This window comes from Oxyura jamaicensis, chromosome 12 (assembly GCF_011077185.1).
Source record: "Oxyura jamaicensis isolate SHBP4307 breed ruddy duck chromosome 12, BPBGC_Ojam_1.0, whole genome shotgun sequence".
Lineage (NCBI taxonomy): Eukaryota > Metazoa > Chordata > Aves > Anseriformes > Anatidae > Oxyura > Oxyura jamaicensis.
The window spans coordinates 504,507-530,282 of NC_048904.1; the positions used below are offsets into that span (position 1 = coordinate 504,507).

Consider the following 25,776-nt stretch of genomic DNA (forward strand, 5'->3'; position numbering starts at 1 on the left):
CATGGAAGCAATTATCTTGTGTTTCTCACAACTGTTCTTCTGTTGGTGAAAACAAAACAAAAACTCTGCTCTGCTCCTCAGAAATTGAAGTTTTAAGGATAGATTTGATGCTAACGCTGATGTTCTATCATATGCTTGTGGATCAGTTATCCAGATTTAAATAATCTCAATAGCTCAGGGGACCTTGATAATCTCTTAGCTAAATCTGAAATTCCAAATTAATAGAAGTCTGGTACATCTCAGAGATGTATCAAATTTACTGTGTATGAACTAGACAATTGGTGTGAGCTTTGTTGTGCATCAAGTTGTGTAAGATGCACTACACATGAGTTTATGCAGCAAATCCAGCATGTTATCTGGATTGCTGTGCATGCACAGATCATGTACGCAATAGATTTTTATTAGACCTTTATCAGACACTTTCTCTTGTGTCTGACTCATGTTGCAAGGGCCCTAGATATGAGTGATTCACTTTTATCTCCAAGGGGGCAATTCTCTGTGCACTGCTGCAGATCCCCCTTGTAAGGAAAGTGTAGAACTTCCAACTGGTCTGACAGAGTTGCAGGTGGCATGCAGTTCCCTGCTGTGGGCATCACTGGATGTGGGCACATCAGCAGAATTACCTAGAAAACCTAAATACCAATTAGCTGTGTAATGCTGAGATGGTGCCTTTTCATTTGAAACACCTGAGGTCACTTATTAAAGACCAACAAAATACCCTTCCCCAAATCTGAAAGTCCTAAGTGTTGTCTTTGAAATAGCAGCACTCCCAGACAGGGGCCACCATTTCAGAGAACTCTGGAAGACTCCAGAAGCCACTGAAGAAGACTGAGATGAGCAGCAGTAGGTTTTATTTTATTTTGGGTTGGTGGTGGGTTGAGGTAAGGCAGTTGTCCTGGCTTATTTGCCCTGAAAGCAGAGCTATGGAGAAAATTCTGGGTTCTAGAAGGGCCCAGAGAACTAAAGATTTGAGTTGAAAACAAGTGAAGGAGCTAAGCAGAGCTGTAACACTTCACTTGCTGGTACTCAAGATAAATATCAAACCAAATGAAGTTTCTTGCTGCCAAGGGAGATTGTGCAGCCTGGCTTATTGGGAGAGAAATATGTTCTCAGGTTTTATATTTGGGAAGATTTAGAAGTGATTTTTTATCAAAGAGGTTAAAAGTGGTTAGAAACTTATTCACAGAGAAATGGAGCAGTTTCCAGAGAAAAGGCAATACATTGGTCTCTGAAAGAATGTGGGCAGGAGAGATACAATAGCCAACACGGTATACTTCTTGAAGAAAACACTGTTAAATTTAAAGTAAACATTGTATGTTTAGTTTATTATTTTAACCTTCTTCTCTATTCCCTGTGTTCTTATGAATAAATGAAAAATACTGCCCAATCTGTTTTATATCACTGTGTTTATGAGCTGGCTGTAGATTATAGAAGATAAGCCTGTAGCCAAGCTGATTCCAGCTGGACCTATTGATGAAAGAGTATGTGATAAACAAGTGGGTGATATCAACAGGTGTTCCAGTCCCAGAACAGGGTGAATCTCTCCTCTCTGAGATGTGAGATAGGAGAGGGAGTGGGGTCAAGGGTACAGCTCATCCCTCCCAATGTAACAGAGATTCTCTAGTTTGGTTGGAGAGGTTTACCTACAGGTGGCTCCTTTGTTTGAATGTCCTGAGCAGGTTACGAATTTAAATGTACTTCACAAAAATCGCTCCCATTGCTATGTCAACTATTTGTAATAATTGACTCCTACTATTAAGAAAAAATTAAACTGAGAAAAACAGTTCATATAAAAATTCTGTTTCCATAATGTATGGACCTAATAGCTATTTACTGATGGTTTTTATATTATTGTGGAATTCATCACTTTTTATTCATGAAGCAGTTAAGTGCATTGGCATGACTTAAAAAGAAAAGTGCCCTTTTAATTCACTTTCCATTAATCTGTTAAAGTATAATAAAATTTGAATGTTATTGGGGACAGAAATTTCAAAAAGTTAAAAGCTACTAGGATTGATAGTTTTGTAAATTGGTTTTAAGTATTTTGAATTTATAACTATCACTATGTTGCTAAATAACATTGACTCTGGAATGACTGACTTCCTTTTGTAGTAATTCAAAAATATTATGACAGCTATCGTTTTATAGTGAACATAAAAATCAATGAGGTAAGGTTAGTGTTGGAAGTTTTATTAACAAAAACTTTAAGTATTAGCATGTGAGTTATAATTCCCATGTGTTTTCCAAAATTTGTTGGAACTGAACTGAATATTAAATTCTTTACTTTGGACTAGCCACTTTAAGCTACCTCATTTAGTGGCAGGAGTAGGCAAAGATTTACTTGAATAAAACAGCTGGTAGGCAGTTGGCTGTGTTGATATCAGAAATCAGTCAGAAATCTTTGTGGCTATGATGGTTCACAAGGATGAGTTTTGTATTGCCCATGGGAACCATTTTGTTTCTCAGCTGCAATCTGTTTCAGCTAAGACCTTTTCTAGTATGGTTTGTCAAATCAGTAATACTGTCAAATCAGTAATACTGATTTTCTCTTTTAAAAGAGTGCATAATCTGGACTTATGGAAAAAGAAAGAATGAAAGAAAAATCAGGGTTTGTGATAAATGACCAAGTCCCAAATAGGATTCTAATTAAAGTTTATAATTTATTAAGCGAATAGAGGCAAGCAAACAGTGCTGGGTGCACTGGGAGTCTCTGCTCCACCAAGACACACACCTGTTACATCAGGTGGCTGATTTTTATGCTCCTAGACTAATACGTATTCATCACTGTTCCTAGAAAAGGCAGGGTTATTATAATTAGTTCCCGGAATCAGAACTCCGGACGCATGCGTATCAGTCTCTGGGGGTCTCTGGTGCTGAAGGCTCGTAGTCTTCCTCCCAGGCTTTGTCCTTCGGTCGTCCTTCAACTCCCCCTTTCTCCTTATTTGATGGATCTCTTTGCCGGAAATCAGAGGCTTGGGCAGTGTCCCATGCAAAAGTCTGCAGTTTCCTAAAAAACCTCCTTGGTCCTCTTATCTCCCAGACTTGAGTCTCAATGCTAGTCCTTCAAACCCTCTATTTACACAAATTGCTGGACCCTTCCTTTGCATGATACAAGAACTATATACACTAATCACTCTGTTTTTCTTAAATAGAAGGTTATATTTCATCATGCGGCCCTAGCATTGTTCCATACTGACACGAATCAAATTAACGCATTTCACAGGGTTGATTAGTAGACACTGGCTGGCTAAGCTGTTGGGGAAAGAGGCTGGGATCTTTGTGGAACATACAGATGCCATCTTTTGAGGTGTAAGTAGAGTAAGTGCATTGGATGCATTGTGCCACCATGTGATTCTCCCTTTCTTTCATGTAGGGAGTGAAAGAGCTTGTGACGGTGATTCTATGGGGATAGTAGTATGAGATAGCATGAATATGTTCTGGTGTGAACAGGCATCAGCTTGTGTTGCTCACACCCTCTTATGTTGCTCACTCTCTACTTGGATCAGCTGGAGGGTGCTCAGCTGCTTTACATCCCTGTCCTTTTGCCAATTCTTAATGTCATGTGTAAATATGGATGAATAAATACAGGCATGAAGTTCTTTAATAGTTTGGTTCTTTGATTAACTGAAATGGTTCCAAAGGATGGAAGAAAGGAGGAAAAAAAAAAAAAAGGCTGCATAATACACTAAGATAACAAGTAGTAGTACAGGAAGGTGTCAGCAACCTTGTGGAGCCTCTTGTGGTCATCAGGAAGGGAGAGAAGAATAGTACAGAAGGTCAGAAAACCTGTTTCTGTATGCAGTGGCACATACTGACTGCAATGTGTGCTGGAACAGAAGTGGGATTAGGAGGGAGAAAGACAATGGGTGCTAGTTTGCCTTCTGTTACCCAAGGGATGGTACTACTGTATACTTAATGCTTGACTAGTAACGTCAGAATTACTTTAAAAATTAAAAAAAAAAAACACAAAAAACAAAAAACTTTGCTTTAAATGTATTAATTTATGCTGGTACAATAAATAATTCTTAACAGCGAAACACAGTAGTGCTCCTTCACATTTTGCTTCCACGTGGAGCTCCATAACACCAAAACCACTTTCAGAAATGATATATATACTATGGCACATAAGTTAAACAGTTAACAGTACGGGACTTCAAGAAATAAACGTCACTACTGGAGCTGGTCATGAGTGGCAGGTGATGACGTGAAGATTTATAAAGTTTGAGTTTGAATTTGGCAATTTTTGCCACTTACATGAACTTTTCTTTAGGATAGCCCAATTTTGGAGTTTTGTGAAGTGTTGTATATTACCAGAGCAAACGACAGAGTTTATTGTATTAAATAGTTGAAATAGGTAGTTGCTGAGGAAAAACAACTTAGACAAAATTGAAAAGCAATTTACTCGGACAGAGGTCTTTGAAATGGTTTATGTGCTAGCTATCAGATCTGGTTTGGCTTTATTTTCCTGGAAAAATGATGGTATTCTTCAGATTGCCAAGTTTTACTAGTAAAACTAGTAAAGCCAGAGCTTGGGAAAAAATAAGTCAAGGACTCTTAAAATTACATAGTGTTGAGTGAAAAGCCAAAGAGAGAGTTTTTGTGTACCAAAAATCCTTATCCTTTCAAATATAATATTTATATGTATATGATGTTGTAAAATGACCTATATTTAATTTGCTTTCAGATTGTTTAAAATGCCATAGATGTAGAAGGAAGAGTAACAGAGTGGCAGACATTTCTCATAGTATACTGGCATGCTCTATTTAGAATAATCATTGCCTCATTATTTTTGGGAGATGTGATTTCACTGTACCATTTTCAGGGAAAAGATACTTTCTAATATTGGCAAAGCCATCCTGTCTGTAAACAAAGTAGTATGTTTTGCTACTTGTCTTCCACAAGATGAGGAGAGCTGACTTAACAGATTTTTGATTTTACAGCTTTTTTGATTTTATTGAGGTTTGTATTTGACTTATGAAATGATGTCACATGCTTAGCCCCAAAGAGATACTGTGTAGTAAAAGACTGCATGCAGTTTGAGCTGAGGTAGTTTTATTTCACATTATGAGAAATGTGAAAGTCTTGGTTCATGATTACTGGAGACAGAAAGGAGAATGTAGGGAAGCAGCAAATGACTGACATAACCAATGTTCTTGTAAACCTCCACATTGCATTCCTGTGAATAGAAAATAAATCTGTACACCTAAGACCACACAGTGTGAGTTGCCTACTCACTCTCCCAAACTGGCACTGGCTCAAACTTCTGGCTTTCTGAAAACTTGCGTAGAGCACTGATTTCAGAATGACTCCTTGTTGTGTGCACTAGTTTGGGAGAAGATAAATCTGTTCTAACAAAATACCTGGGCTTCGTTGTGTAGGTGGCCTTTTTGGGTTGGTCTTCTGCTGTATTAGTTTAAAGATATCTGACCACTGGTTGATGGTCAGTAAGAAAGTGTAGTTGTACTTGGCAGATTATTATTATTTTTTTTTCTTCCCAACACTGGTGTCAGGACACAATCTAATTTTAGCTCCACAACAAATAGCTTCTGGGAAGACAGATTGGAGATAGTGCTGTACCCTGTACTTGCAAGGAGAAAAGGATGACACAGATAGAAAACCATGCTGTGAGCAGAATATTCTCCTTTTCTGATGTTAGAAGCATAGAATCATTTGGGTTGCAAAAGACCTCAGAGATTACGAAGTCCAGCTGTAAGAGGTTTTAATTTGAGCTCTTGTGTGGACTTGGCTTTTGGTAGTTTTTAGGTGGGAGAGAGTTGAAATATTTTTTTCAAATATCAACTAAAAATATCCAACAAATATTTTTTGAAAGAGGGAGTATCAAATAGGATACAGTCTTAAAAACAACAGCAAAAAGGTAGGAAAATATATGGTTTACAAACGATTAGTCCGAATCTCTGTGATCCAGATTGAAACATGAATTGCTGTGTCAACAACCCAGGTCAGTAGCCTCTCATCATATCTGAGAAACATATCTGTTTCACTAGGAGGGGGAAGTTCCTTTAGGAAGGAATTTTCTTCTAATTCTTTGGAACTCAAACTCCGGCTGGAACAGAAGATTGAGCATTTTCTGATCTTTGGTTCATTTGGAAAGGGCTGGGAAATGAGACAATCTTCCAAGTATGACATTGCATTTTTCTGTGGCATCATGATGACAACATGGTGAACAGTGCTTCTGCAGCAGCCAGAAGCTCTCAGTTGCCAGAGAGAGGAGTGGGAGCAGGAAATGCTGGGACTGGAGTAGAGGATCTGCCACCTCGGGCTGTGGTTGCTCACTCCATACTCTTTCCTTCCCAGCACTTGCACTGTTCCTGTTTGAAGCATGGTTTCTGGGATCGAGAGTCTTTGTTTCAGCTCTTTTAGAATGTTTTCCTTGGTGCAACCAAAGGTGTGAATGCAGTTTTATTTGAAGCTACCAAGGCTAGGAATGAATTATTATATGGAAATTGTCATTGCTTAATAGTAACAATCTCTTGTGAAAATTGGGGTTCTAGCCAGGACTTTACCTCTTACATCTGCACGTATACAAATCTTAAGTCTGAGCAACTCCTTATGGAAGAGTTCAATTCACCTAAAAGACATGAGTATTTATTCATTTTAATTCGTTCAGAATTAAAAAAAAAAAAAAAAAAAAAAGTTATTGACCTGGAAGAATTGATCAGAGGTGTTAAACTACTTACATAAATGTGTGTGAAGTAATCTATTTATGATGTTAATGTGAAAACAGTCCATTTCTACATTTAGCTTTGGTCCAGGCAACACTGAAGCACTAGGTGCCTGATCCTCTGTGGCACAACCCATGTGCTAACCTAAAGGTTTTTGTGTGGCTGGCAAGAAAGCTAACCAGGGAAAGAAAAGATGGAGATTGCAGAGTCCGGTATACATTTTTGTTTGGTAGTAAGGAAAACCACCAAGCATCTTCTCTCCTCCCTCAGGGCTGAATTTGCTTCTGATTAGGGAATAGAAATAACTTCAGTCATGTTATGAGCTGGCTAGTGGTGAAAGGAAATGCAGGAAGGTCCAGTCATGTGCTGTTTAATTACCAGCTGTGTAAGGCAGAATCGGGCCTGAGGAATTGGAGTGGATGGGGCTCTGCTCCCCTTTCCCTTAAGCAGGTTTTGGACATGGGCTTCAGAGCCATCTGCTTTTTTATTCTCTCACCCCTCCTTGTGGGACTCCCATGTTTTGATAGCTAAAATCCTGATTTCTGAGTTTAATTTAGTGAGCAGTTGTGACAGGATGTGTTATGAATAAATGTGTGAAGAGCAGCAAGAACTGTTTGCTGAGCCCTCAGAGTGGGGAATGGATACACACAGAGGAAAAGGCTTTTGGCTTGGGAAGTGCCATTCAGCCACACAGAACAGAACTGTATCTTGCATGGGCGTAAGCTACTGTGTTAGTCCAGTCCCCAGGGAAACAGTGTCAGTGCTTTGTTTACCAGTGGTTCTAATCACCTTCAACAACCTTTAATTTAAAGTATAGAACTGATGCTTAGTGGCAGTTGGCAAATGAAACCTGCAGTGTTTCCTCCTCTTCTGGAGCTCTTGCTGCAATGCTCTGCTGAGCTTCTGAGCTGCAGCTTAAAGGTGCAGGTGAGTTTTTTGTGATTTGACTTACAGGATTGCTTAAAGACATACAGCAAATAAGTGATTAAATATTTCAAAAAAAAAAAAAAAAAGTGATGAGTTTCAGATGAGGTCTTTCACTGTTAGCCGCTACAACCATTTTTCATAGTCAAAGAATTATGTTTGAATCTAATACTGCACACTGCTTACTAACTGCAAGACCCTATTATAAAAATAAACTAAATCCAGTAAAGTATAATTATTTTTTTTTTTCTTCAGTGTGTAGAAAAGCAATGAGCCATTTTAAGAGCAGGAGAAACATGCATTTCAAGATCCAGTAGATCATCTAAATTAGTCCCAAACCAAGTTTTAAAGTGGCATTGCAAAGACTTCTGCTCAGAATAAATTTAGCATTACAAAACTCAGAATATAAATAAAAATAAATCAGATATCTGTTGTTTATTTTGTACTTAAATATATTCTGTTCATAGAATCATATAATCATTAAGGTTGGAAAAGACCTCCAAGATCATCTTGTCCAACCATCATCCTATGACCAATATCACCCCCTAAACCATGTCCATTAGCGCAAGTTCCAAACTTTCCTTAAACACCCCCAGGGACAGTGATGCCACTACCTATGTGGCCAACCCATTCCAATGCCTGACTACTCCTTCTGAGAAGAAATTTCTCCTAATTTCCAACCTGAACCTCCTGGCTCCCCTGAGGCATCTTCATTAACTAGGAAAAATAGTGCTTACTGCATGTAACCCAAACGGCTGTAACTGTACAACCTCAAGATGCAAAACTAACATTTATATCCTTTTGGTTACTTCCATCTAGCTTTTTACTAATAATAAACTTTGTGAAGTTTTAGGTAATGTAAATTTTAAACCCTAATTCTTTATTTTCTGACATCTGTACGTTTGAAATTTGGGTTAGTGAATCTAAAATTTCGCACTTGTCTGACTTCGTGCAGCTCTGGCTAGATGGTGAATTATTCTAGACTGCCACGTCATATATTTTCAGTCCAAACTTGTCTTCTCAATAGTGTACCTAGCAGCCAAAACAAGCCTGTATGGATCCACTTAATGTGAACACCTCCTGGTTTCAGTGCTGTAGATGAATACGGTATCAGACAAATGGACTCTATTCAAGGAGATCTCTTTGTAATGACAAATTTATTGCACTGTTTTTATCTTAGTTCTCTACTTTTCATATAATGATGGTGCTGTGCTAAAGGCTTGTAAACCTTGCTAACGTTCTCCATTCCCATGCTGCCCCTCTGTGCTTTCTGTGCTGCATTGTGGCTTTCTCGTTCCAGGTGGAGCCAAAGTGCAAATACGGAAGTAGTTCCCTAACAGTATTTTTAGTATCTCCTCTCCTGGACTGGAAGTTTCAATGTGTCAACCAGCCTTCTGCAAAAACTGAAATACTTCACTAAGAATGAAGTCTCTGTAACCTAGGCATGAATTTGGGAGTTAGAGGCTCCAAGAAGTGCAAAATGGAATCCAGAGTGCTTAAAGCTAGGAATGGATTGGTTTTGTTGTTCTGTTTAAAGATACCAGATTGCATGTGCAATTATTTGTTAAATTATCCTAACTTTCTTGGGTATACCATATTTTCTTGTATTAATTATTTTATTTACAAAACATTTTTCAATAATGTGGATCACAAACAACAACAACAACAAGAAACTCTCTTGGTCTTTAAAAACTTATGATTTTTTTTTTTCCTCCAAAGTTTCCCCACCCAGTGTTCTATGGTGTGTTGTCTGAATCAGTATGTGCAAACAGGTATGATCTGGTTGAAGTGCTCATTGAAGGGACCAATGCATGTAAAGTGTGACTCTTACAATACCAATAGTTTAACCTAAACATACTCTTCAGGTGTAATGCATTGGGATATATATATTGGGATATAATTCTACGTTTTTTTGTCAGTGTAATTTAGCTTGCCTTTGCACATACTTTCTAAAGAATTCTTTGACTAATAATATTAGATGGTCTTTCAATTTCAGTGAAATGTAGAACTTCTCATTTTACTAATTATTAAGGTCAGCATAGATTACATGCATCATATTTTGGATCCCCTATATTCTGCTGTCAGCTCAAGTCTAGATCTTTAGATTCTTGAATTAAGACAGTGTTGACCAATATTCATTTTATTCTTCTCTACTATATAAAAAGCTGCACCATTTAAACTTACAAAATTTCATTTTCTAGCTCTGCTTTTCTGCTGCAGTTTCACCTTGTGGTTTCGCTTTCACTGCACCATTGCATCTTTGTAAGCATTCAAGTATGTGCTTTACTGGCATGGAATTCCATTATGATATCTAAATTTAAGGAAACCGTGACAAAATCTCTGACTTTGAAACCTTCTTGAAACTTGAGAGCTAATATTTGGACTAATGTATTAGATGTTCTCAAAGATTGTATCAGTGAGCATCTTGACAGCAACCACTTCCTCTCCTCTTCACAGTGTGCAAAATAGCACATTTTTCCATTTAGGATTATAACTTACTCTATGGTAACTACTCTAGGCATTGGTTAAGTAGAAAGGCACTACTAAAAAGGTACAAAGGATTTGCATCTGTGAAGTAGGATTGTTAAATTTACTTGAGAAAATTAAACTTCCCTGTCTTCGTTTTGGCCCCTATTTGTCATTTCCATTCTTGTGCTCCTGGATCCTTATCCCTACTGCTTTGGCCCTGTCCTTTTCCAGTTCCTTGAACAGGTGTTCTGTCATTTAGATTTTCCTCCATTCCTTGCTTTTTTTCTTTGATAATTATGCTACTGTCCCTGAATATGTGGCTGCTACTTTTTTTTTTTTTTTTTTTTTTTTCCCTCCCTCTCCTCTTGTTTGTTGTGGAGGACAGTCAACTATTTATATTCCTTATTTCTAAATGCTTTTATGATTAGCAAGGCTTTTTAATTGCTATGAGCAGTAGAGCTGCTTATAGAAATAACTGCATACAAATGGTAGTCAGCATCAAGTGATCTATGGATTTCTTCCAGACACCAGCAACTATTTGCCTGACCTCAATTTGAGAACTGTTGGAATTGCATTAAGAGAATGATAAAGATGCATTCTGGAGCATTTATACAGCAGGAAATGAGAAAACAAAGGATGCGTATACTTTCTGGGCCATTAGAATTGTTCAAGTTGCGAGTTTTCTTTTTCTTTTGGAACTTTGTAGAGTTTCTAAAGACAGATAAAAAGCAGTCATCTAATGCAGAACAGTTAGGTGAGATTCTCTATTAAGACACTTCTGTGTATGAAAGTCTTTGAAATATGCACTGTTTTATGTAATAAAAAATTGTGCTTACCATAGAAAAGTACAATAAGACCCATTTATTAAGAGACTTATGAGAGATACAGTGGAGAAAAGTGATGAGCCTTATCATTTACCTTTTGCTGTCTCTTTGTTAAATTGTTCTGTTTCTGATATATGTCCAAATCTGTGTACTGACTGCAGTATTGAGCCACCTCATGGCTTTAACAGTTAAATTGAAAACAAGATACAGAGCACTACTTTTAATGAATTATATATTTAATAGGTCAAGATTATTTATTTTTTTGTGTGTGTCATATGCATATGTCAAGATTGGACTCTTAGTGTCATGTTTAAAGCTTTGACTCTTCTACTTTATTCTGTTTATGCTTTGGTGGTAAAACTGCTTTATTTTTTTAATTACGTTTTAACAACTAAAAGTATCCCTTTGGTCCAAGATACAGGTGGAAAATCTACATTAAAAAGTAATTTCCTAGGTGTCACAAAAAGTAAGTAAAATAAATAAAATATGTTGTTCATCCTTACTAACACCAGATGTGTTTCATTTATTTACTGTAGGTTGATGCCTTGCGGTTACGACTGGAAGAAAAAGAGACGTTTCTCAATAAGAAAACAAAACAACTTCAAGACCTCACAGAAGAGAAAGGAACCCTAGCTGGAGAGATTCGAGATATGAAAGACATGTTGGAAGTAAAAGAAAGGAAAATTAATGTCCTTCAAAAAAAGGTAGGATCACTGATGAAAGGATGGAGTACATCTGTAATAGTTAAGTAGTTCTGTAATATAGATGTGTTATCTTCCATGGGATTGTTTCTACAGTGTTATATTGTAATTGTGTTACAAAAATATTACATTCCGCAGTTTGCACAGAATTCTTGGAGTTAAATGAAAGTCCGAACAATTCTGACAAAACCTACTCCTCACCGTGAGGGATTCTGTTATCCTTACTAACATTGAATACTATTCTTTCCAGATAATTCAAATAAAATGTGTGGGACTACTAAAAGATTAGTATACTGCATTTTTCTTTAAAGACATTTTGGTGGAGAGGGAGGGAAGGAAGTGGAAAAGGAAACTAAGTAAATTTTCTTCTTTTCCTATGCATGATAAACTATAGACATTAAGAATGGAGGCTCTGTCCAGACAGCCTTATTAGTCTTATTTCTAGTTTTCCACAGACTGAGCTAATTGTACTTACTCTATTTGGGATGTTGAATTTAATCATTACCATTTCCACTTGGTGGTGGAGTTGTGGGGGCTGGACTTTCCTGGAATGTAGATCTGCATGGGTTCTGCATACAGTCATAGAGTACTTCCCATATTCTTTTTCTTAGGCTCACAAAAATGTGTATGCTGGAAAGTATGTACGGAGTGCATTGTGTGCATCACATTATTATGTATAGATGCACTTGAGAGCATAAATGGAGAAATAGTTCCTGGGATCAAACATATTTTATTACTACTTCCTCCTGCCATTTTCAGTCAATTAAACAATGCCTTCTCTATATTGTCTATTACTATGTAGGTAGTTCATGCCTGAGAGTAACCCAAACTTCTTTATTAGCGATGATGATAGATACATGTATCTATTCTACAATTTTATGGTGGTTTTCCTCCATGACTCACATAGGGTTCACATTCTTTATCTGTACTTCTGTCTGTGTTTGGCTAAATACATGAGTTTAATAAAGCCAAGTCATTATTTTTCAGAAACAGAGAAGGCCTTAGGTACCCATCCAATTTAATCTTGTTCTGGAATCTCCTTCTGAATATTTGCATTTTTAGCAATGCTGATGATATGACAAGTAGCAAATATTAAGCCTTTTTTGTTGTGCTGTTTAATGCTGTTTAATATTGGACATCACTTTGGAATTTTACAGAAACTAATGTATATTTTCTTATGGTTTGTGTTTTTTAATCAAACTAAGAATTTACAATTGGTCTTGTATTCAGATCAGGAGGAGGGATTTGGATTCAGTGATCAAAACTGTGGGATGAATAATAATCTATCACAGAGCTGTAGTCATTGTCTGTCATGGCTATGGACTCAGTAATATGCAACGGGGTACTTTTTTTCTGTTTTTAACACACCATGGCTATTTTATTAGGGCTTGCAGATGGTCTTGCTGCTTTTGCATCTGACTTAATGAAGATAATCACTCAAGTTATGCTCTCTCTGCTCACTAAACCCTGGATTAAAATCATTATAGCCTAGTGAGCTCTGATCTACCATGTGATAAATCCTGCTAATAACTAAGTGCAAAATGAGAGCTAAATTATTCTTTAAGACTGGGATTCGGAGTTTTTTATCCTTGTAAATATGCTTCATCAGGGAGCTGTGGAAGTTCAATTTTATTTTATTTGCTCTTGACTAAATAGTGCATTTGCTTGTAGAAGAATGAATCATTGCTTACAAAAATAAAGTTAATTTGCATACTTTGACAGTATTCATCATGTTGTACTTATGTGTAAATTTGTTTCTCTAAAATATTTTTAATAACATTATCACAACATATACCCCAAAATAATATTATCATTTCATCATTACACCACTTTATTTTAATATGAAAATAATACCATATTGGAAAAAATATTTTTAAATGACCTTTAGGTCACATTTTCAGCTTTGGGACATTATTTTGCTTGTGCGTTATTTCCAATATGTTAGGGGATAAATTCACTTGCAAGTGATTTAAGTAGAGAAAAAAATGATCTAAACATTGCCCTGCTCTAGTCAATCTTGTTTAAATAAAAAATCACAAAATCACAGAATAGTCTAGGTTGGAAGAGACCTCCAAGATCAGTGAGTCCAACCTCTGACCTAATGCTAAATGTAGAGTATGGAACTGTAAAGCATGTTTTAACTGTTTATTTTTCATGTGTCTAGTGTACAAACACAAAATAGTAAATTCTGTATGTCACCAGTGCAAATCAGGCTTTGAAATAAAGCTGAAAAAAGTAAAAATCTATTTGCTTAAGTATTCAATCCCATTTTGACAGTGCTTATTAAGATCATGATTTCTCATGGTTATCCTTCTTGAGTGTCCCACCATTCTTGGCAGTAGGTACAAGTTCATCCTAGGACCATAATGCTTGCATAAAGAAGGGAAGATGTTCTATGAGTCTCTCTCTACTGTTTCCAAGCTTTCCTAGATATGTCAAAGCATTAGTGCCTTGATATTAAAGAATGCTAGATGTGTTCGCCCTCACTATGTGAACTAATGCAAACCAGGGCATTCATATCTCATAGTCTTTATGTTCTATCAAAGGCTAAAGGAGTACAGATCCTTTTTGACCATAGACAGATTGTTCATTCAGTCGTGTTATTTCAAAAATATATTGGAGTGTGTATAGCACTAAGTCCTAGTGCTATAGTATTCTTTTGTAATATTTTTGAGTTGTCATTTTGCACAGATACTCAAATAGTCTAGTAGTGGATGCTGTGTTTTAAGAATAAGGTTCTCTGATGTATATCTTTTCTTCCAAGTGTTTACAGCTTACCTTTCCAATAATAACCATATATGAGAGTATATTTTGTTGGAAAAATATATACTATATATTGATTGCAGTCACTATATCCTTTATGTGAATCGCATTAAGAATCCTTTATGTCTTGCTGGATTACATGTGTCTCTTCCATTTCTCCAGGTTTTGCTCATCTTCTGACCTTTTGGCCACGTCTTCCATTACTGTTTTCACTTGAAATGATGGCAGCCAGACATTTGTGTGTGGAATATTTAGAAATTAATCTGTCCTCATAAAGCACATATATATGCAGATTACAGTAGGTGGAAAGCGCTGTGGAGCATCCTAGACTATACACTAGACTATAGGAGATGAAACAGTTGGGCCCCCTAGTGGATTGTAATTTCTTTACATATCTTCCAATAGGTCATTGTACCAGTTGATACATACATTACTCTTATGAAGGCCCTTTTGAAAGTGAAATGAATTGTGTCTAGTTTTTAGGTTCCTCCTGGGCATTAGATTCTTCAGTCTGTAATATTATAATATGTCTCCAATTGTTTTTTTTTTTCTATGTAGGGCCAAATTTTATCTGTGTATTTTTACTTTTGATTTAAGAACATGTGAATAACCAGTTATTTTGCTGCCTTCATTTGTTGATGCAGGATAGGTGGCTACGTCTCTCTTCACTGAGCCTGAAGTGTTTCACTCAGCCTAAGATAATATTTATTTTAATGGTTGTATTCAAGTCATTGAGGAAGGAAGAATTTGTATATAGTGCTTAAAATTATTTCTGTCAGTAATAACCTGAAACTGAGTAAGAAGAAATATGTAACTTAAAATGATGCATTGTTTAATTCTATATTTTTTCCCTTGTATACATTACTGTTATCTGCCATGGTGAAAAATACAAAGGAGACCAAACCAAAACTAGGAAAACTTACCTCAAAGATGGTATTGTTTCTTCTTCTTTTTGGATAGCTGTTTTATTTACAGGATAGGATGCCTTCTGAGGAAGGCTCCCTAACTAAGATGTGAAGGAAACAAAAACATTGGCAAGAAACCAGCTCTTGTGAGTACTACAGGATGGCATGGTAGGTAACTTGTTACAGGAAAAAGTAATGGGTGAGCTAATGATGCATTGTCCTTCCAGAGATTTTGGTGTAATTTTTAACCAAAGTAAAAAAAAAAAACAAAAAAAAAAAACACCACTCAGTTTAGTATAATTTGTAGGCTTAAAGGAGGCCCAACCCTGGAACAGCAAGCATTTAGAGGATTTGGATCAAGGTAGATTGGCATAGAGTAATAATAAACTTATGTCAATGTCAGAGGTGCAATATTAGTTAATATTTCTTTCTTTTGGAATCTTTGGCGCCAATGTTTCATTTTAGTGCCAGTAAAGTTGAGTATGCTGTTTTAATAGCTTTGTTTAACCTGGCAAAACTAGTCTTACACCTCATATCTGTCAGTTTAGCATGCAGAGGGGCAGACCTCAGAATTCTTTATGTATTTCTTACCAGAATGTGCAAGTTCTATGAATATGGCTGAGGTGTAGATTGAGGGGCAGAAGTGCTGAACTGGATGCCAATTCTTTCATAACCGTTTTTACTTCCAAATTTTCTCTTTCATACATGTGTTTTGTCCTGTAGGAATTTGGAGATATTTAAATATGTGCACACAGATGTTTGTGTTGAAAACAGTAGGTGTTGAGACAACAACAAAATGGAGGATGTAGAGCTGGATCATATTAGGACAACAGCTTGTGGAAATTCTTTTGTGGGGGTTATTATAAAAGAACACCATGTAAAGGGGTCCAGTATAATATTCTAATTTGAATTGCATCACAACTTTTTGTGTAAAATGTTACAGTTTTCATCTTAATAGTTTAAGCTTTGTGATTGATGAAGTGCTACATGACTGAGGGCCCTAACTTACCAGCTAATTAGCATTTGTAGGAAATGTCATAAAGTCTTAGCTCTAATGTAATAATTGGAATTTGTACTTGGAGTGGCTGGACTGCATATATTACAATATTGTCCAGTTTGCGTTATGATAAATTGTATAACACATTTTAATTTATGCCTTACTATTAACTGTCTTCCGAAAATAGTAAATTTACATATTGTCAGTTTGGGAGTGTACTAGTATAAACAAATTATTTTTAATCTTGTATTTAGAAATTTGCATCAGTATTATCACTCGACAGAGGAATTGTAGCTGAGAACACCACTAAATTGAAACTTCTAAAACCAGAATGGTCCAGGAGAGAGAGCAATTTCCTTCATTTGCTCTTAGCGTGTAGAAAGTACCTTGCTGACAGAAACAGCGTTTGACTTTTTTTGTAGTTTCATCAGTTCATATTCATCCAGAGTGTTATTGATTCCAATGCATTCTCACTGCATACTCAGTGATTCTGTAACAGAGTGCAGCTTTGATCCCCCTTAAACTTCGGAGGTGGTACACACTGAAGCTGTGTGAATAAATACAAAAAATAAAAAAAAAATCAAATCAAACCAGTGCATCTCTTTGGATGCTCATGGCCTGTATGCTGAGTAACTGAGAACATGATTAAGATCAGAGACAGTGATCATTTTCACTTTCCTCAAACTTTCATTTATTTTTAACATATTACAATTCTAAGGTTACTGCAAAAATGTGACCTAATATAAGTTTGCTTGGTGAAGCTGAACCTGAATATTCATCCAACCTAAAACCATGACTATAATGAGTTTAGATAAGTTCTTGGACCTTGAAATCCATGATCTAAGGTTTTCCAGTCTGTGGTTGAATCTAGTGCCTTTTGAAATGAATTTTCTATTCACTAGTAAAGCTAGAAGCCTGGCATTTTTAATTTTCCCCTGATGACCTGGTTTTGTTCAAATCTTCTCTTCAAAAGGAGAGTAACTGGATTGTGCCCCTCTGACTACCAAGCTCTTTGAAAGTAATCACCTTTGTATGGGAAACTCATTGACTTCCTCAAATGAAGTTTCATGAGATTATGAAATCTACAAGCTGTTTTATCTAATGTCAGTTCTGTACATGTGGTAAATTTTGAATATCAGAATCATTGTGTATATTGTAAATCATGGACCCCGAAGTAAGTGAAGAAATACTGACTGAATCTCGTCACAGAGATCTGCTAATACTAACTATGTCTAAGCATGCCTCCTCTTTATTAATGACAGCTGTAAAATTCATGAAATGGCTGAAAATACTTGGTACCAGATGTCTGGAAGAATTCAGAAGAGTCACTAGATTTCAATAGTGGTAGCAGAAACTACAAAAATGTTTTACAGTTTAAAGAAATTGTTCCCAATATGAGGTGGAAGCATCTATTCTTCTGGATGGCCTCCATTTACTTGTCAGAAAATATTAGAAGAAGCAAGGTGTATGCAGTTTTCCAATAAACAGAGGCGAACTGCAGTTGGTCAAACTAATACAGCTCATGTAATGATAATAGAAATCTCTGAAGAGGTAACAAAGGAGCTAAAGGAGCTTGCTTTTTTTTTTTTTTTTTTTTTTTTTCCATGTTTGAAAATCCTAACTGTATTTTAAAATCCCAGTTAAACATAATAGTTTGGCTACCTTTGTATGCCATCTTTGGAAAACTGAACTTTTTTTTGGTTTTGTTTCACTTCCCCTAAAAAAGCACTAATAATAAATTGAAAAAAATAAACCACAAAGAGAGAAAATCATTTTCTCTACAAAAGCAAAGCTGCAAGAATTTTCCTGGATGAGCAAATCTCATGCTGTTTCTGAATGTGCCACTGACAAAGTGACCTTTCTTAAAACAATTTTAACATGAGTTCTCAAGTTGAAGGACTGGGATTGAGTGTTAAGATATTTATGTTTGCTATATAAATATATATAAATCTGGCTTATGGGATTTACAGAAATAATGCTACAAGTGGTATTAAGTTTAATGTTCTGCTCCTTCATCCAATAGGATCCAGTATACCAATGCAATTCCTGTTAGATGCATATTACCTATTTTACGGAGTTTCTTAGCTTTCTAATCTGCATATTTAATAAATACTGTTTCATTATCCACCCTTCTAGTGAAATGAATACAAAATCAGTAACAGATTCCTGAAGAACTGGGCTCAATGCAGTTTTCATTTACACAAGGACAACAGAGTCTCACTCAAAGCTTCTCTCTGACAATAGTTTTCATTAGGTTTTCCACTCATTAATTGGTTTTATTTTACAATTGTTTCATCTTGACTACATTTTCTCAGTTGACTTAGGAGAATCTCATATGCAAGCCTATCAAAGGTCCCATTAAATCAGGATGTCATATACACATCATCTTGTATGTCTGCAAGGCCTGATACTATGTTAGTAACAGAGATTAGATTCATTTGGCATCATCTTGATAAACGTGTGCACAGCAATGTTCATTGTTCTAGTGTGTTTTTTTTCTCTCTCCGTGGTGCTGCATCTTTTTCTTCATAAAAGTAATTTGATGTTATTTCTAGTATTTTTCTAAAAAGTGAAATTAGGCTAGCTAGTTTGTATTTCTCAGAAGGTTCCTGAGAAATTGGAATGTTTGAATTCTTAGTTAAATGGATCACTTTTTAAAATGTTAAGAAAAGGAGGAGGAATTTATTTTTCTTAACAACCTTTAATTCATAGAATGTTCTTGCACATCCTTGATTTCCATCTTCAAATTTCAACCATCTTTTCCAATGAATGAATATTAAAACTCCCTTTCTTTTTTTTTTTTTTCCCTGTGTCTTGTATTCAACAAAATGTCATCAACAGATTACAGAACACTTGATGCAGTATTTATATCCTGCCACGTTCCTTTCAATGATAGATGTCCGATTGGATGAAATTTTCTTGTAGTTGTCTGGTTATTATCAAGTGGGGAGAAGGAATCTTATTCAAGTCCAGTAGATAAAACAATGGTAATCTCACCTCTAAATTAACGCAGAACCATTCTTGTTATGAAAACAACATAGCTGTCTCACAGGAGTTCAGCAGCATCCCAGGTCACTCAAATGATTTCATTCTTACCAAGGTGAATGATTCCTTTAGGCAAATCAAGAATCCATAAAAGTCTTAAGTGCTTTGAAGCTTTCTTGTATACTTAGATATACTTACATTTTTAGCACAGTGGTATAATACCATAGCTACATACATTGATAATTAATGCATTGGATTTCTAAGTGTAATTATCTAAACAAAAAGGCATCTTGTGTAAGAGATCTAAAATATGATGAAATACAGTATGTAAATGAAAGATCAAGAAGTCATGTTTTGGTAAGAAGTAAATGTTCATGTGAAGATCACATGCATTTAGAATTTTGAAGATGAACCCTTAAGAATAAATAACAGAAGGTATTCCTTCTGTTCTGATCAAGTTATGCTGTCTGATTTTGAGAGGGTTCTTCACATGTTCATATGAATGGCATTGAATGGTTCAAGATTTGGATTATATGTAACATACGGAAATGCTCTCAAAAGCAGTATGGCATTTGCAAAGTAGAACTGAGATTAATGAGATACTTACATAAGGATTTCATACAGCTAGTGTGACACCAGTTCTATTGGTGAGGAAGGAAGCTGCCTTGGGCTCTGAGACGTCAATACGAATTAACAATGTTATCTTTAAATAAGATTGTAAGTTTGTTCATGCTGAGAAAGCCGCCAGCTCGTATGCTGGGAATTTTAAACTGAGTGAAGAGTAATATTTGCTTTTCAGTTGAGTTGTAGGAAATTTCTTTTGAAGTGTGAAAGAGCTAATTTCCATCTAGTGTGACTGGGCAAGAAGAAAGCAGAAGTTGTCATATTTGGAAGTTACAGAAGAACTCAAAGGAATTACTTAGGAAAAGATTGCCAATTTATTTATGTTAAAATGAATAAGAAAGAATCAGAGTTGCTTAAGAGAATAAATATTTTTGTCTGTGAAATAACTTGCCAAGAAATATAATAGAAGTCTACTGATTAGAATTAAAAATGACAAGAGAGTGTAAATATGTACATATTTAAACGTAAGAAAAATTTACATTAGACAGAGATCCCGCTGTTTTCTAGCATGTTTGGGTGCTATGCTGTCTGCTGAGGGTGAATCCTACTTCTAGTGAAGTCAGGTTTTTGTTGTTGGCCTAAGATTTTTAATCTATGCCTCTCCAAACCAGTTCTCAGCTTCCCCTTCAGACCACGAAATAACCAGTTTTCACAACTGCCTGTTAGATTAAATTTACAACAGAAAAGACAAAGATCCTTAAAGCTAATAAGGTCACTATTAAGACTGAGATTAATTAGTTACTTAAATGCTATTGACTTTTCTCTCAGAACAGTGACAGGACAGTTAGAGAGGAAAGGATGTATTTAACAGTCATTTGTAGATAAGAGTTTTTTTTTTTTTTTTTTTTTTTTCTTAAAATGAACTAGTTAAATGAGGCATTTTATATGCTGGTTTATTTTATTTTTTGGGATATAAATTGGTAAGGGGCAAATCCTGTGGTGAATTTAATGTGGTAAGGACCTGTGTCTAATTAATAAGAAAATATTTAAGACTTCACCTGATTGTCCTGATCCTGAGCAGTTATTGCATCTAATACTCTATGGTGATTTAAAATGAATGTTAATTGAAACACTAAAAATAATTCTAGTTCCTGAACAAGGTGAAGTCTTTTGAGACTGTTTATTTATTATTTAAATTCCTTTAGCAAAGCAATTGACACTTGCTCCTAATGGATGATGTCTTCATTGTTTTTACTGTATTCTGTATTTCTGTGTGAGTTAAAAAAAAAAAAAAAAAAAAAAGGTGCTGAGATCCTAGGGATATACACTGTCTCATGAACTGCTCTAGGAGCTAAGTGAGCTACTTGTTTATTAAAATGCAAGAAGTAAAATAAGCAATATGTATAAGACTTAAGCACTGACATTGATTAGTTTTATATCTTTCTTTGGTCTCGAGTGTGTCTTGATTTCTAAAAGTAGTATGTTCTGTAGGGGCCTGGGGAAAGAAAAAAAAAAAAAAAAAAAAAAAAAAAAAAACACCTTCTTAAGTTCTCCTCTTCCTTTTTAAAATCCTTGTTTTTTTGAACATGCGAAGATAGATGTACCAACAGCCAGTGTCTTTTCTCTTGTAAGGTGTATTCCCAGTGAAGAAGTCAGGACTTTTTCTGGATTCTCAGCAGCTGACTGACGAGTGCTAACCCCATGGTTAGGAAGCATGCTCCTCTCTAGGCCCCCTGGTCTGCAGCACTCTATTCAATTCTTCAGGGGAAAAAAAAATAAAAAAATAGTGCCTAGAAAATTTGGGCCAGTTCCTTCCTTTCCTTGTAACCCGGTTCCCTGTTGTAGTAAGAGAGTGAACTGTGCAATAAGCCACCAAACACCCTTGGGATAATGTAGACCAATTGTTTTTCTACCCTGAGTGTGTATTCATAGGATTCACAGCTTTTGAGGCTGCATCATTGAGTGGTGGCCTGTTTCCTAGCTATCTTGATGTGATAGATTCAGCTGGGTTTTACACCTGCAAGCTGTTTTACCTTGAGAATCTTTGACAATTTTCATAGAATCGCAGAATGGCTTAGGTTGGAAGTGACCTTAAAGATCATCTAGTTCACCCACCTGCCATAGACAGGGTAAGGTTGCCCAGGGCCTCATGCAACCTGGCCTTGAACACCTCCAGGGATGGGGCATTCACAGCCTCTCTGGGCAACCAGTTCCAGTGTCTCACCCCCCTGAGTGAAGAATTTCCTCCTAGTCTCTAATCTAAATCTATCCTCTTTTAGTTTAAGACCATTCCCTCTTGTTCTGTCATTATCTGGTTGAGCAAAGAGTCACTCTCCATCTTTTGTATAAGCCCCCTTTAAGTGACATAAATTGAGATGCTTCAAAAAGTAGCCCCATGGAACAAACTTTAGCAAAAACTCCGAAGGCTTGGATGCCATATTTGCATGCTCTTTCAAACTCTAAGCTGCAGGTGAGTGATTTGTAGTAGAGGGAAAGGAGATTGGATGGCTTCTCACCTTCTCTGACACAGACGCTGTAGGAACAGGCTGCAGCTGCCATTTCTCTGTGTGTGTTGTAACTAGTTATAGGAAGTACTACCACAGTCCAAATTTTTGACCTGCTGGATTAGATTACCATTTTAGACCTATTCTGTTGTAGAATAAATACATGCATGTTAAATCCATAGCTCTAGCTTCAGAATATATAAGGTGACAAGCTGGGAATATGTTGCCAAGTAATACTTGAAAGCAACTGTTTTTTCACTCCACACATCACAGTTTGTTACACAGCATAACTGATTATACCAATATTGGCAGAGATGTTTAACTCATTTTCTTTTGGGATGCATAAATTTTCACCTTCAACATCATCATTTGTGAAGCTGGGAACTGCATCCTATCAGGCTGTTATATTTGGAAATGTTGTACATAACTTCTTGCTGCTACATCCATAGAGGGAGCAAATGGTGAAACTACTAGTTTGGGCTGATTTTTTGTTATTGTTAGAATTATTTCAAAGCTGCAATTTCTTCCTTCTGGGGTAAAAGGAGGAGGATGTTTACAAAACTGAGAAAAAAAAATATTACGTTAGTATTTACATTAGTACCAATATGCCGTTGATACTGGGATTTGTTATATAAAAACTAAATACCGGACAGTTCAACTTTTACTAGTATTGCCTATGTGCAACATGCAAGTTTTGAATCTAAATAAATGGTCAGTACAACCCTGTATCATGGTTATAGTGCACTGTTGCAAGCATGTTTTGACTACATTTTTAATAATGTTCCTTATTCATCTTTAGCATATTTTAAGCTAACAATTTCTAGAAAATTGCAACTCAGTTATTTATATGCAATACTTCCTAAGAAAATGAGTTCATCAACTTGTTAATTATTTACACTAAAAGCTACAAGAACACAGTTTTAAATCTTGAGTGATTTGAAAGTGATACTTTTAATGTATGATTTAGAGGCATGGATGGAGATTGTTTTTGTCAGTCTGATGCCTGAAATATTCTTAAGAGTATCCTTGTTTAATAACTTATTATTGCAATAAACCATCCTGACCATTTGAAAAAAAAGAAAGTAAATTCTGCTGCTCTTGCTCACCTCCTCGCAATTATAGTTGATCTGCAGCTTAACCTTATATACATATATATACCTTATTACCTTATATATATATATATATATGTATATCTACATTTTTATATCTGGAAATAAAAAGAGTCATTTCCTAATATAAAAAAGTGGTTGTTTTTTCCAATTTTGTAGTATATAAAATTTCTATTCTTTTGTTGGAATACAACCAAACACCTTAATTTCTGCATTGTTAGAGCTTCTTGATGTTGGCAGTCATGCTTTCCTGGTGGTATCCCATTGCTGTCTGTGTGGCTGAGCAATCTGTGACTAGAGACTCTAATACCTTACTAAATTGGATACTTTATCACTTTTGGAAAAGCATCACCCCTCACTTTTGAGTGGAGCTCTTACTGGCTTTTTGAAAGCACAGAGTTCAAAGACTTAAGAGTACACATGCAGATAAGTTTAAGGTAACGATAAATGAGAATTGTTATCTTCATACTTCTGCCTTCATATTATTGTTACCAGATGTAGCCAGGGCTAGTAGTGCCAATTTGGTCAGATTGCTTTGATAATTTTATTGTTGCCAAGTAGTATGTATTTCTTGGTGGTAGAATCAGCAATGGTATGTTTGAATAAGAGTAGAATAAATTCAGCTTCAGAATGGAATCTGAATCTAATTCACTTCCTTCTAGCACACCTGACTTCAATTTTTAACGCCAAACCAGGCACAGTGCTAAGATCAAAGTGAAATAAAGAGAATGGAGTAAGGCAGTTCTTGGAAAGTAAAAAGAAAAATGGCATAAAATTGTTTAGTCTTTTATATGTGGAAAAATATTACTTAGGTATAAATCTGCAGTAAATCTACTAAAGGTAATTATGCTAGTGTAATCTTTATGTATCCGGGAGGGGGAAAAAAAAAAAAGACCCATTAGATTTACTGCACAAGAGGTGCCTTGATTTGACAGCAGAAATCTTCCTTCATGTCCCCAGACAGGCTGAGAGTCCCTATTGCTCTGTTTAATCCCATGTTAAAGTGATTGTACACCAAAGGAACTTCTATTTGGTGCTCTGTAGTGCCTGTTGCTAATCCTAAGTGAGGGCGAGAAGCTGTTGAAGGATCATCCAAATTTTTAAACTATTTGTCTTATAGCAGCTGTTTGCTGATAGATGGCACTGAGAGTATGTAAAAGTTGATTTCAAATTCAAGTGAAATACCTGCTGTGACCTATCCCAAAATCTTAATCTATGGTTAAGTCTGATTTTTTCTTACGGCTGTCAAGGGAGCTATAAATAGCTTGATTCAAATAATTAAAAAAAAAAAAATCATGACTTTTGAGAGCTTGGAACTTTTTGCCTGTCATGAGGTGGATGTGACAGTAAACAGTTGTACAAATGTGAAGAACATCAAAGTATAAAATCTAGACTACATAGGAAGGTAATACAAAACAGGAGTTTGCTAATTTAGTTGCAAAAGAGATCGTCAAAGTGAATAAGCCCTGAGAGCTACTCTGGTAAATAGTGTTAGATTTACAAAACGTGATTTCTTTCATGATATTTCATGTGTGCAGCTAATTTCACTGTTAGCACTTTTTTTTAGTAATTTTTGTATATGGTTGTTTTAGGTAAAATAATACAATTCAGCCTATGTTTGAAATGTATGGATTGCAGTACTGTCCATAGACTACCTGATTAACTTTTTGTATTAATGTTAACATTAAAATTATCTGAATAGAGAAGTAGAAAAACTTTCTATATGCTTAGTTCTGGAATACACTTCCTTGTGTCAGATAGTTTTTTGGCATTGAGCTGGTCATTATTCAGCCATTCATAAAGTCTGGACCATTACTAGTATGTGTCATTTTCTGAATGTTAGACACTGAATATTGAAGTGTTGTCAGACTTGTAGTGAGCAATATGGATTGGTCAAGAAAGATTTTTATAGTGAAAGTTAAATGCATGTTCTTGGGGAGAAAGCCTGACAAAAATGAACTCCTGTAATAACTCTAGTGCTTGCAAAACTACAAAGGTAGTTAATGTAATACATTTTGATATAACCGTAATCTACAGTACTTAAAACTGTTCTTAACTGAAAACTCCTAACACACCATTTTCTGAAGATCTTATTTAGTGTCTTGCAAACTTGCAAACTGAGGAGAGTGCACGCTTCAGTAGTGAACAGTAGTGAACATGGAACTACAAGGGCTTAGCGCTGTGGGAGAGGCAACTGCATATGGCATTTGCTGAAACTTCCCACCTTCCTATGTAATTCTTTAAGATAAAATTTTAAACTTCTGGCATATTAAGTGAAGAAATATTCTGCGGAAATAAAATATTACAAAATACTCTGTCAGTTTTAGTGTAGTATGAGGTCAATATCA

General features: G+C 35.8%; 1 protein-coding gene across 23 annotated transcripts in view; it reads left to right on the forward strand.

Moving 5' to 3' along the window:
• ERC2 (ELKS/RAB6-interacting/CAST family member 2) overlaps nt 1-25,776 on the forward strand; it is a 537,199-nt gene that overhangs the window by 171,698 nt on the left and 339,725 nt on the right. For all 23 annotated transcript variants that reach the window (XM_035338170.1, XM_035338171.1, XM_035338160.1 and 20 more), the window contains one exon: nt 11,437-11,604. In XM_035338170.1, coding sequence (XP_035194061.1) covers nt 11,437-11,604 — 168 coding nt within the window. The remainder of the gene's footprint in view (nt 1-11,436; nt 11,605-25,776) is intronic.